Here is a 14562-nt window from a genome sequence, read left to right as displayed (position 1 = left end):
AATGGCCGTTATAATGAACATCGATTCAATGGTTCTGTTTCATTTTCTAGAAATTATATATCTGATTTAATTTTTTTAATAGTGACATATTTCACGTTGATAGAATGTTATGTTGGCCCAGTAGAAATCTTACATTCCATTAAATTTGCCGCTTTCTTTATTAATCCTTGAAACCAATATTTTTAAGTACATTTTATGTATTTCAAACTATTTTATTATTTTTCATATGCTCTTAGCCATTGAAATTACGAAGACAGCTGTGCATATTTGAAGGAATAAAATTTAATTCCGTAGCTCCAAGAAAATAGAGGTTTAAACTAGTTTTTCTCCAAATACTTTTGTACATCTTCTTTTTATACGATTTTTTTTTAACTTTAATTGACATTAAATTAATAAGCATGCGCGAATGAAATAATTCATAAGTCCTAGAATGTATATACTATCGAGACCCATTGGTAAAAGTAAAAACTCTTGGTAAAGATGAATACTCTATAATTATATTTTGTAACCACTGAATTAAAAAGTAGTAAGTTGTTATATGACTATATATAGACTAAGTACTCTATCATATGTTGTTTTTTTGTTGTTGTTTTTTTTTAAATTCAATACAATTTATTTCCAATATCTCGTAACAATTACCTAAGTAGCCTAGGAGAGCATTCTTAGGGTCCCTGTGTTACATTCTCACTCATATGTTTTAATTCCTAAATGAACATACTTTTTATTATTTTCAATTCCTTAATGAATTATTTTTTAATGAGTTAGTTAATAAAATAATAATTCGTAAATAAACATAGTGCAATTTGACGTTTTCCTCGTTTTGGCATTGTGACATGCAACTGTTGGAATTTTTCATTAAAACATATGTATCGTGAAATGCTTTTTGAAAGCCAATGTTCAATGTCAAAGTCAGAACTGACGAATGATAGACAGCACACAAAGTCCTACAGTACAAACATACGATACCGATCTAGAGGTCTAAGGACGTGACAAGTGTTGCTGTGATCTGTCATTATCTGTGATAAATCGTTCGTGACAAAATTTTGATAAAACGTCAAGACCAAAAAACGAACCCACATTGTCCCAAATCACCTAATGTGTAGCTTCTGTCTATCAGACACTGAACTTTCTATTGTATTTTTAAACGGGAAGTATTTCCTTTTTTGATATCTCGATGTACTGAAATTCTCCAAAATATCGTTATACGTGTAAATCCTCCCTATTAATCGAACAGTGGACCTTGAATGGTATTTTTAAACGGATAATATCTTCCTTTTGGCCTCGCTCTATTAACTAAATTCTATAAAATCTTTAAATGGGTAAACTTGTAAACTTTGTCTTTTATCGGGTAGTAAACTTTCAATTGTATTTTTAAAAATGTAGTATCTTTTTTTTATGCCTTATTTTTGTACATAAACTCACCGAAGTCATCTGATGTTTAAACTCTGCCATTTATATAATGCTTAATTTCTTTTTTTTTTAAAGAGTAGTTCTTTTTTTTTTCCTTTTCAATGCCTTGGTGTTGTACATAAATTCTCTAAAATACTTAAACGTGTAAACTTTTCCTGTTAGAGACAACCTTAGTTTTAGAAGAATTCTAAAAAAAAAACAAAATGTTCAACCTGAGAAGCTTTATTAAATACATCTTTATCAGCTAAATAAATATATTTAAATATGAAAAAATAGGTATAAACTATGACAAAATGTTTATAAGTTCTCACTTAGGCTCGTGTAACAAAACTGTACGACCCGAAAGATGTAAAAGAGAGGCGAAAGATACCAAAGGGACATTCAAACTTATAAGTCGAAAATAAACTGACAACGACATGGCAAAAAAAGAAAAACACCAAAAGACAAACAATAGTATACAAAACACAACATTGAAAACTAAAGACTGAAAAACACGAACCCCACCAAAAACCGGGGGTGATCTCAGGTGCTCCGGAAGAGTAAACAGATCCTGCTTCACATTTGGCACCCGTCGTGTTGCTAATGCAAATACAAACCCGATGATAAGTCTTATTCGGTAAAACACATTCGGGGAAATAGTACAGGATTGCGGTTACTACAATTGGAACATATCCGTCGTTATTTATGAAACAGATATTCTATAACGGTCAACCAACTCGCGATGCCGTCCGTAAAATTTACGAAGGGATGGTTTCCAGCTTCACCAGTTGGAAATCTTGGTTTGATAGCTTCTTTGTGAGCACCAACTCTCTATCAAAGAAATCATGATAGGACATGCAAGACCTGGAATATCGTATGAACTTGAAGATATATATTCCATATGCAGGCGCTACTGGAATGTTGATGCATAGAAATGGAAAGTTCACGATTGGTAAGCTGAAATCATTTTTTTTTGTCGTAAAGTTTTGTTTTCAACCGACCGTCATTGTCAATTTCTAGATATAAGTCAAGATATGAGGAATACTTAATTTATCTGGTGTATTCTTTATATCAAGTTCGATGGGATAGATGCGTTCAACCTATTCTTCAAAATTTGAATTATTTAGTGAGAGGATATCATCTTTATAACGGAAAGTGAAGTTAAAGGAATTTAAACAATTCTTTTCAGAACACAGTTAATTTGCAATGACTGCGGTAGTGATATTTTAACGTTGGTGCTAATAGTATAAAAGACAATGATGCTGAATGCTATTGGATAAGTGCAAATAGGACATAGATAAAGCACCCACAGGGCATAGTTTAAGCACTTATCCAGGACATACTAAAACTGCATATTTCCTTTGGATGGTTTAAATGTTTGAAACAAGGTTGAATGTTAGAAGTTTTTAAGACCTGTACTTACTGTATACTACAAATAACATTTAATAAGACAAGCATTTTCCATATATATTTCCTTAAAGGTGTTAAAAGACCTATATGTATCAAAAATAGTACTGTTAAATCTACAATCGTTTACAATTACTGTCAAGACACCGTCTCAATTATTCTTGTCTCAGTAGTCTGCTTGTCAAAACCATTGTAATTACGTAAAAAGTCTAAGGATTAAGCTGATTTTAATAGTTTGTATATTTTATTTTAAAAACGACAGGGTTTACAGATGTGTAAGTATAACATTATATCTTATGGCAAGAATAGATTTAGTTCTTTCCAGTCAAATTAGAAGTTCGTAAATTATTTGTTTTATATGTTATGAGGTGTAATTATTTTGACCGTATACTGTAAACCAACTAATTTTCGCAAGCGATTTATTTTTGCGACTTTCGCGAGGAGAAAGGTAACACGAATATAAATAGTCGCGATTATATCATATTGTGATATTCTCTTATATGAATACACGAACAAAGTAAGAAAATGGAGTGATATATTCACAAACGGCCCTTTTCAGGGCATTCAATATTTTACAAAAAATCGGCCGGAACGAGGAAAACGCGAAAAACGTTAACATTATAAGTTGGTTTAGAATAATCAGAAGACAAATTCGATGATCAAGTTTTGATATTCAATTAATAAAACAAAAAGGAAAACATCGATAGATATATACATGTAGTAATGTTACAAGTCTTTTTGAGATCTTACAATTTTTTGTCCTAAGAGGTAATTTCCTTGAGTGCGCAACCCGAAGTGAAATAACTTTTTAGGGTTTTTGATTTTGAATATTCGTCCTTTCTAAGGAGCAGTAATTGTTATATTGTACTGTACAGAAGAAGGGCCTTTCGAACAATTAAAGATATCTGTTAAAGAAGCACATGCCTACCCTCCCAGATTATCACAACACTTTAATACATCACAGACTGATTATATGCTTCTGCGTACAACAAAGATAGACAGACTATTTTTGTAAAATATTGAATACCCTGAAAAGGGCCGTTGGTGAATATATCACTCGATGGACTCCTAACCTGGCCTTTGCCATTTTGTTTACAAACTGCAGTGACGTCATTTTGATTGGTGAAAACTCGAATATAAATCGAGACTCAAACAAGGTTATTCACCGGTGAATTATAGTGTTATTAATAAAAAAATTATAAATGTTAAGAGTTATTCGCAGTTTCTTGCATTTTAATAAAAAAAATTACCCTGTTATTTCATGTCAGGTGATAATGTATTGCCATTAGAATTGTTTGTTCTCTATTTGTAAAGTATAATAATAGATCACCTATAGGACAGTATGGGACAAATCTCTCTCAGCATGAATATTATTGTGCATTCTATAGAATTTATATCTCACCTGGTAAGGATCTATATGAAAAATTACACATGAATTTCAGCAGTCTTTAATATCCTAAATATGAAATGAAAAATTCATATGTAGGATTTACATCCTGACTTTGAATACCAGTCTTTAGTTCAAAACTGTTTAATTGAACCACCCGTATGAAAGTTTAAAAAAAAATGTTATATACACTTTTGAAATTGAGGATATAATAAGAATGTCCTCTCATAACGTACCTGTGTAGCCCCCGCGAGATCGGTGAAATCGAGGTTACTGACTGATCTACTTGACTTTTATCTGTTTGTCCATCTGACGCGTTTATTGTTTTGTATTAGAGGATCGGAATAACGTTCGTCGTTAAGTGTTAAATGCCCAATTTTCGCTACTGTTAGCGACAAATGAGTCTAAATTTTATATCTTCATTCGTCATATTGTATTTTTGAGCTACCTAATGAGTCAAATGGAGGAGAATGTTGCTAGTAGCTGTTAAACTTCTTTTTATGTTTAAAATTTTTACTGTTTATTGTCAAGTATGGTATCCCATTCATCTCTCATACAAGGACCATCTTCTTCTAAGTAATTTTAAACAATCGCCATGTAACATTTACTGAAGATAGCAAGGGAAATTTTAATCGATCAGATTTCGGTTATATTGCACTATTTTAAATCTTGTGCAGGGGCGTAGCTAGGCCAATATGATGTGTACTCAATGCCGGAGGAGGAAGTCAAACGGCAGGGGGTATGGGGGCCGCTAAAGGCTCCCAGAAGCTCTGGGGTTCATGGTGCAAAATCCTGCATTCTCGCAATTTCCATAGACTTAAAATGACCTCACGGAAATCTTTTTTTCATGAGTAACAAGTCAACTTTTGAAAAAAATAATTGAAAAAAAATATTAATTAGAGAAAAACAAACAAGTACTGTTGGCTTAGGAATTTGGATTTCCTAATGTGTAGTGGGTTGAGCTTGATTAAATTAAATTAAATATAATATTCGTTGCTAGTTAGTAAAGGTTAAAAAGAGTGGTAAAGGGTGATACTTGCATGGAAAAAACGTTAAAAGGAAAATCATCAAATTAAAAACGACAGTCTTTTAATGTTACCAAGCACGGAAAACAAGCACTTTAAATCTCGCAGCATGGAAAATAAGCACTTTTAAGCTAGAAGCACGTATAATTAAGTTGGGGGAACACTTTGAATGAGGCACCAGTCTTGCACAACCGAACGTAAAAATAAAAAAAAGTAAAAACACGTTGATCGTCAATTAAAATTAAAAAAAAAAACGGCAAACACGATGCACGAAAATTACCATTTACGACCCCCGTTAAACTTAAGTCTGACTGGACTGTTTAAACAATCTATTATGGCTACGTATGTAATTAAGACTATCCATACCTCACAGGAAAATCATGAGAATGAATTGTTGTCCATGGTCTCTTTAGAACGTCATATTTTATTTCGTCAGTTATTTTGAAATCTTCAGAAAAGATGTAAGGACTAGGTAAGGAGGCATAGAATTGTTTTCTGACAGATCGAGGGCCATTTTATTTGTTTGCACCAGCAACATAATTAATCATGATGCTGTTTCCGTAAATGAAAAGTAAAGTGATTATTAACATGTTTATATGATAGTTTTTAATTTAATTTATTACTTTAGTTTTCTTCTTACTAGATTTACCATATTTTTATTTTTGTAAAATTTTCGATGTGTACGCAACTGCGTTTTTGCGTACGGGTTGCTACGCGCCTGTTGTGTTAAGTACATTTTACTGTTACCACAAAGAATACATATTGTTCACCGAGACCCATAATGTGTTGAGAAAAGTGCTAATTCATCGCGATAAGTCAAAATGATGGGTGTACTAATAAAAAAAAACTTTATTCTAGGAATCCAATATTAGCAATATTGTATAAAATGCATTAAACTCTTAGACTAGATTTTTTTTGTATTTGTTTTATCCGTTTGCAATCACTGATCCAAGTGCAAACACCAGATTTCAAGTCGCAACAAATATCGTTTACTGAATTTTGCCTTTTTGGCTGCGTAATACCCTAACTGTATCACTTGGGTATTTCCCAAGATAAAATCTATCAAACTTGAAACTGTCTGGTTTAGTTTGTACTGTTTATGGAATTAGCCATGTTTGGGCAAATTGAAAGCAATTCAGTGTTACTAAATGTGTCCTTTTAAAGAGAAACGAGGCCCAGTTTAGGCTTAATTTAGATATAATTTATTCTATCCTGTTTAAAGAATTGTGTTTACTTGCCTGTTCATGCAGCAATAGTGCTTCATTTTATAGTTTTTACCTTTTATCATATTAGAATTATTTATTTTTCTGCTGTTTGAAAGGACCATTTTTAGAAATGAATACCCACAAGGGACATAATTCATCAGCTTATTTTATAGATGAAAACAGGCAATAAAGGCAATTTTACAGCTGTGTATTTTGCATATTCAATGTCTGAAATGTTCAACATCTTTGTCTTCATCTTCTCCAGAAAGTTTTGATCATTTTATAACAAGTTCTGAAAATTTTGACCAAAATATGGCATATACTAAAGCATGGAAAGAAGTGGCATTTACTGAAACATGGAAAGGAGTGGCATATACTAAAGGAGTGGTATTTACTGAAGCATGGACAGGAGTGGCATATACTAAAGGAGTGGTATTTACTGAAGCATGGACAGGAGTGGCATATACTAAAGGAGTGGTATTTACTGAAGCATGGAAAGGAGTGGCATATACTAAAGGAGTGGTATTTACTGAATAGATATAGGAAGATGTGGTATGAGTGCCAATGAGACAACTCTCCATCCAAGTTACAATTTATAAAAGTAAACCATTATAGGTCAAGGTACGGCCTTCAACACGGAGCATTGGCTCACACCGAACAGCAAGCTATAAAAGGCCCCAAAAAATTACTAGTGTAAAACCATTCAAACGGAAAACCCAACGGTCTAATCTATATAAAAACGAGAAACGAGAAACACGTATGAACTACATAAACAGACGACAACTACTGTAATCAGATTCCTGACTTAGGACAGGTTATTTGAAAAGGCTTCCAAATTTTCATAAATTTGATATAAATGACGGTGGCCATGGATACTATAAAACAAGCTCTCTTGGAAGATGGTGATGTCACCATTTCACATCAATTTGTTACTAAAACAGAACAATAAAGTACTCATATCCGCATAACTGTTTCTTCGTGGTTTTTATTATAAAAAGTGTCAAATTTAGAAAATGTTAGTATTGTCGCCTACGGAAGAAAAATCCTAGTGGTTTCCTTATACTTAAGTTCTAAGTTTGCAGGAAATAATCCCGCAATATGATGTCGTGGTATCTGTTTGTTACATGACGCCAATTCTAAACAGAATTTACGACGAATCCCTGCGCAGAATGTATGCGTACATTAACGATTACGTGGGAATTGGGAAATTGTGAAAAGAACCTTTGCATTATGCCCATATGGGTATAAAATGTTAGCAAGATAACAAAGAAGAAAAACCAGACTGATCAAAATGTTGCAAAAAGTCCATCCTTTCTTAAGATCCAAAGAATTGTGGGTAATTGTATTGTTTATTCATTGTCAGGTCATATGTTGGACATCCACTGTAAACTAATCACATTATTCATACTACATGTATAAACTTTAAAAAGCTGATACAAATAACAGAACGTTAACATAAATCTACTAAGCAATGTTTACATTCTTTATTGACAAAGCAATAATTTGTCATACAGAGTTTGCTTTCGTAATGAATTCTCTTTAGCGAGTTGTCATTTCAATGCCGAAGTGTCAGGGTTCAAGCATGGATGAAATATTTAATAACAATATTGGTATTCAATCTAAATATGTTCTGGATGTGTATAAACATGCCATGCTGATCACACTTTCATATACATATATTGGATTGTTACATGTTATATATCCAATCTCTCTTAATGTAATCTAAAATTAATTTGAGATTAAAAATAGATGGAAAAAGTACAAAACTCCAAGGTTAATTGTCTGAATCAAAATCAACATTTGCCGGCATAGAGAAAAATACGAATTAAAGCATCGATGACGAGTGAAATCCGTCTTGTATACAATTTGCTTAAGTTAGAAGATCTTGATATGTTATTTATCAATGCCTGATTGCTCTCATTACAGCTGTTGTTAGAGAAGAACTGCTGACTTCGCTCTCTGCATCTATATGGTCTAAAGAATGTTTGTTTCCTCATGTTTTCAACTTTATTGATATGCTGTTACCCCTCAATCTTTTTCCTATAACTCATTTATGAATTTTACCAACCAATATTTTAATATCTCTTCAGAATCTCTCAAAAAAAAAAAATTAAACTTTTTTCAAATAGACTGCAGGTAAAATATTTTGTAAAATTCTTTACGATTTCAAGTGTTTTTACATACAGTTCAACATTCATTTCATCCTATGCATATTGTGGGGAAATCCAGGAATCTAAAAAATACTTGTATTTGAGAAAAAAAGAATATGGTATCATCTATATTTTTCGAACTTTTTTGGTGGTTTTGTATTTAAAAAAGATACCATTTATGAAAAAGTAACTTTTTTTTAAAATTTCAGTAGGCAACATCCTCTAATTTCATTTTTAATCATATATAAAATGTTAGTGGTATGCCTTTGTTCTGTAATTTTTAATTTGATTTTCAGATACACCGATGTGTTTTAGACTGGGATGCCAATGTCGGTGTGTAATTGTCCTGACGTATCATCGATTTATTAGAATGTTCTATTAATGAACATAATAGTGCCATTACTAAAAACTGTTATCTCAATCATAGCAATAGCACTTTTTTGCTAAAAACATTTAGTTATGTTTAACACATACAGAAAGGCGTATTATCGAAGTATAATTAACCTAAAAAGATGCAGCTATAAAATTGTTAAACCATCGTAAATAAAATAAATATGTTCGAACCCTGTATTTTTCATGTTACTAACTCTGTGTAATAAACTTATTGGCAAAGGTTATAGCAGCACTACACTACGTTTGGAAATGCAATTGAATACTCATTATCTCGTTGAATAAAAGATTACTGATTGTTTTTTTTTATTTTTAAATGTCTACTCTTTTGATTAAGTGTACGTCCAAATCCGTTTGACTATGCCGGAAACTTCAGGTATAACTAAGGACGTTATATTGGTCATTTACTAATCCTTGACCTTAAGAAATGTGTATATATATATAGACTCATGCCAGGCATATGCTCTCTGGACGAACACGGGTGCTGCAACTACCCTTAATTTGGAGCGCCTGCTTGATTGTGAGGTGTGTTTCAAATTCATATTAACTTCCCTTACATCTATACATAGTTATTTTCATTTCATGGCGTTGCAATTTTGTAGCCTATAGTAGAAGAATCGTTTTCATTGCGCATGATTATTGTTGTTTAAAACGTAACACATGAATAGTTCCCGTAGTATTTATGAATTTATGAATAAAAGGAGATGTGTAGGATAAACGTCAATCAAACAGCAACTCAACAACGTAAAAAAACAAACAAAAGACATCTGTAATCTAAGGACGAGAGAAACTTGTAAATTTAGCAAACCAATTATATGTATTCCTTCAGAATAAAAATAAGGAGATGTGGTATGATTGCCAATGAAACAACTATCCACATGAGTTCAAAGGAAGTGGATGTAAGCAATTATAGGTAACCGTATGGCCTTCAACAATGAGAAAACCCCATACCGTATAGTCGGCTATAAAAGGCCCCGACATGCAAAATGTGAAACATTTCAAACGACAAAACGTACTGCCTAATTTATAACAAAACAATTAACGAAACAAATATGACAGACATTAACCAACGACAACCACTATAATACAGGCTCCTGCATGACTTGGGGCAGGCAAATAAATAATGTTGCGGGTAGTAACTATTTAAACTAAAAACGGCAGAAATTTTAGGAATTATCAGATAATTGATGAGGTGCTTAGAATATTCTGCTGAATTTGCACAAATTGTCAGGATATTTGTGGACTTAGAGTTTACATGTATATATGAATATGTCAGATTTCATGAAAACAAGCAAAAGTTCAGAAAAACAGTCGATAAATCATATAAATGTTAATCAAGAAATTTCAAGGACAAGAATTTCCAAGGAACAACAAATTTATTAAGTGTGGCCTAAACTATTATTGACTTTAGTAATTAGTCAATAAACCGTGGCATATCTCATTCATATTTTATTAACTAGGATTCGTTCTACTGTATAATAAGAAATAAAACGGAATACACTTCTTTGATCCGGATTTGATTTTTAATTGAAATGCCATATCAGAGATAGTTATCATACACAAACAACGCATCCAGATCTTACAATTGTTTAAGTCAATCTGATTTCCACTTGCCTTTATACTTTCTCAAAGCGCGTTAAGTACATCATCATAAACACATCTGGGTTTCTAAATACAGAAGTGCAGATTCTGTTAATTTCAAAGATTGCTGAAATAGCAATGCTTCTCAGATCTAAACTGATAATGCACAATTCAAACCTGTAAGAAACAAGTTTATCTGAAAAAATATCTTCGATTTCACATCACTTTATCTCTATTCTATAGACACCGAATGTTAACTTTCGAATCTATTCTGACACCGACTGTTTGGAATCCAATTCCAGTTTTTAAATAATATTGAACGCACAATTATTATGTTATTTTATCGCATTAGACTCTTATCATTCGTCAGTAAATGTCTTTAGGAAAATCGTAAAACAGCATTTTACTCTATGAATGAAACATTTTAGATTTTGAATGAAAACACGTATACATATATGAGTAATGTCCATGTGCGATGTCACTAAATTCAAATTGCCTAAACATGGTTCAAAACTGCAATTTCGGTAGATTTTGGTAAGTTTTAATTAATTATCGTAAAAACTATCTTTACGGAATAAGTTACAGTCTAAGAATCTCGAAAAAGTCTTTCAGTCGTTCAAACCGGAAGTCGTTTCAACAATCCGAGTGGGATAGGCTACCAATCGGCAAACCTCGGGTGACTCCGCTTCTCTCCATCCATAAGTTGGAGGTAAGTAATCGGCCGAGTTGTGACGAATGGATAGGCTACAAAACAGTGCGCATTCTACCACGTTTATCATCATTAATTTTACGATTTCAACTTGTTTTTAATTTCACTAACAAAAGTTTATCAAAGACTTTATTTAATCCACTCTCGACATTTTGAGCCCAATATAGTTGTGATATGGATAAAATGAGATGTTGGGTATATGCTAAGCAGGTAGTAACCCAACGACAAGAATAACCAAAAGACATCTAGAGAGCAAATTTGTACATTAAAGCGGCTTTAAATAGATTAAAGAAATAGATCGGGTAATTTGGGGGTGACAAAATGAAAAAAAGATGTAATATGTGGATCAAATGTCAATGATACAGTAACCCTACAAGATAGCCAATATATATGGGACCTTAATGTGATACTGAGTAGGAACACAACTGAAAATTGAATAAAGCACCGACCATTCATCATTATGTGGTGGGGGACTTGAATAAATTGTTTGATTCTAATTTTGTTGATAAAAAAGTGTTTCAGAAGGGAAGTGAAAGTAAAGTGTGTTTCCATTGAAAAGAAAAGGAACACATAACATATATTGGAAGTTGCTTTACCAAAAATAAATCTTTTTCTTGTATGTTTTTGAAAAAAAGTTTGTTCTTGAAAATTCGTAACAAAATTGTTTGTCCCGAGAAAAAACAATGACCCATACAAACGATGAATGATCGGTGCTTAGCCTATCTTGATCTATATTATTGATACTATTATCGCTGTTCGTGACATCATCAAAACAAATTTTAACCACATAAAAATAATAACATTTAAATAAATATCGATATTTTATTACCATTTTATAACCAATGTTATATTATTGTGTATTAAAACTGTAATGATGACATTTCAAGGTCATTGTCGAGAGCCAAACAGAAAAAAATTGAGCGATTTAGAAAGCGTTTACATAGGCACCTGTCGATTGTTGTAAACGATAATGTGATGTTGAGTTCTAGATGTGTTTAGGTTTTTGTGTGTTATTAGATATAAGAAGATGTGGTATGAGTGCCAATGAGACAACCCTCCATCCAAGTCAAAATTTATAAAAGTAACCCATTATAGGTCACAGTACGGTCTTCAACACGGAGCCTTGGCTCACACCGAACAGTAAGCTATAAAGGGCCCCAAAAAATTACTAGTGTAAAACCTTTCAAACGGGAAAACCAACGGTCTAATCTATATAAAAAACGAGAAACGAGAAACACTTATGAACCACATCAACAAACGACAACTACTGAACATCAGATTCCTGACTTAGGACAGGTGCAAACAAATGCAGCGGGTTTAAACGTTTTAATGGTACCAAACCTTCACCCTTTTTCTGAAACAATAGTGTAACATCACAACATAGAAAGACAGACTATAAAATATCAACTGAAATAGCTTAACTCAATCAAAGGACATATTAACACCATTGAACATACACTGAACAAATAAATTTGACCTATGACACAATGTAAATACAAAATAAATAAACTAAGGGAAGAATAATAAAAGTAACATTTTATATCGAATTGACGTCACATGGACGTATACCCAAATTTTCTTATCTTTTATTCATTCCCATTGTCTACAGTTTAGCGATCAAATGCCAAAATATTTTGGCTGAGGTAAAATCCTATATGTTTTAGTGGAAACTGTGTAGTTTTTTTTTATTTATACTTGTCCATAGTAAATCCACACTGAAGTTGTAAAATATTGAAAGTCAATAACTTTCATTGATCACTAAATCTTTGATCTGTGTAAATATAAGAAGATGTGGTTTGATTGCCAATTAGACAACTATCCACAAGGGACCAAATGACATAGATGTGAGCAACTATAGGTCACCGCACAGCCTTCAACAATTAGCAAATTCCATACCTTATAGTAAAAGCTATAAAAGGCTACGGAAGGAATAACAAAAAGCAAAACAACTCAAACGAAAAATACAAACGGCCGGATTTATGTACGAAACAAAAAAAGAAAAATAAATATGAAAGACAGCGACCAACGACAACCACTGAATTACAAGCTGCCATGAATAAAACTTTGGATACTAAAAACATCTTTTGTGTTTAATGTAAATTAATGCAATTTCATATCATTTTTTCATTTCGTTTTGGATAATAACTAAGACACAGCAGTGTATTAGCAGGGAAACTTACCGTCAATTGCACCTATAAAAACCTAATACAAATCCATCAAATGCGATGTTCTTCATCAAGATATGACCAAAAAATCCATTAACCTTTGGCAGATTATGATGTAAATAGATTAATATACTGTCTTGCCAATGAGGCATGTATATTGTATATAAAAAAGCCATCATCACAGACAATAGCTTATCTCCGATATAAACTAACCAAATCTTATGCTCTGTCATAGCACATTGTTGTGAACCTAACTGTTTTCATTGAGAAAAGAGCGATTATATAATAAGTTTGCGATATTTGCGTTCATAGAAGAAACAAATAGATAATTCTAAGTTTAAAAGAAGTTAAAAATGTTAAAACAAAAAACAAAACAAACTTTGATGTCATTATTATTATTAATTTTATTATTGATATCGTTTTTTACAATTTAAACTTTTAATATCCCACTAGTTGTGGAAAAATTTCAAGATAGTAAAAAATAGCTTACCTCATAAAAGTGACCACGCCTACTTTTGCTATATCCTCCTTGACAACTGACCATGTTTCTCTAAGTAACTGTTTTTGGTGGTCATTAATTGGAGGAGTTTGGACCTCCACGTTGAATGTCTGTACCGACATGTATGTCTCTCGCTTAGACTCGTGCACACATTGTGAAAATTCACTCCCCATTACATTATAATTATGCAGTTAATGTAATTCTGTAGAGTAAAAAAAATATGAAAGATTGAATACAAATCGATTTCCTGACAATCTTATTGTGAACTGGTAGATTTTTAAATTTATCATTCACAAATAAATTTCTACTTCAAATTGTACAACAGATCAATCATAATCCGTTTAATTCATCACTAGTAACATTTCTGTACCTTTATCATCGAATTAACATCAGCTTTTAACAAGCGCTGAATCTATTTGCTTTGGATGCTATTACAAACTATAAGAGATATATAATATCGCTGTCTATCACAGGGAGACTTGATGTGACGACAATTTGGTTCTAATTCCATAATTAGATACGTCAACTCGAGCGAGTCTCACATACAAGTTAACAACATTCGCAGAATAATAAGAATAATGATAATAAATAAAAAATGTTTATTTTTGATAACCGCACTTGTTTTTAAAATCCCCAGTAGGTTTTAATTCCGTAA

General features: G+C 32.2%; 1 protein-coding gene across 1 annotated transcript in view; it reads right to left on the bottom strand.

Moving 5' to 3' along the window:
• The window catches only part of LOC127738980 (cytoglobin-2-like), a 29519-nt gene extending 15206 nt beyond the window's left edge, over positions 1-14313 (bottom strand). Inside the window, exon 1 of the mRNA XM_052250484.1 lies at positions 13899-14313. Coding sequence (XP_052106444.1) covers positions 13899-14080 — 182 coding nt within the window. The 5' untranslated portion in view covers positions 14081-14313. The remainder of the gene's footprint in view (positions 1-13898) is intronic.
• Positions 14314-14562: the final 249 nt, after the last annotated feature.

Source organism: Mytilus californianus, unplaced genomic scaffold (assembly GCF_021869535.1).
Source record: "Mytilus californianus isolate M0D057914Y unplaced genomic scaffold, xbMytCali1.0.p SCAF_4, whole genome shotgun sequence".
NCBI classification, from domain to species: Eukaryota; Metazoa; Mollusca; class Bivalvia; order Mytilida; family Mytilidae; genus Mytilus; species Mytilus californianus.
Note: the sequence above shows the minus strand (reverse complement) of the source record. Positions and strands in the feature narration are given on the sequence as shown.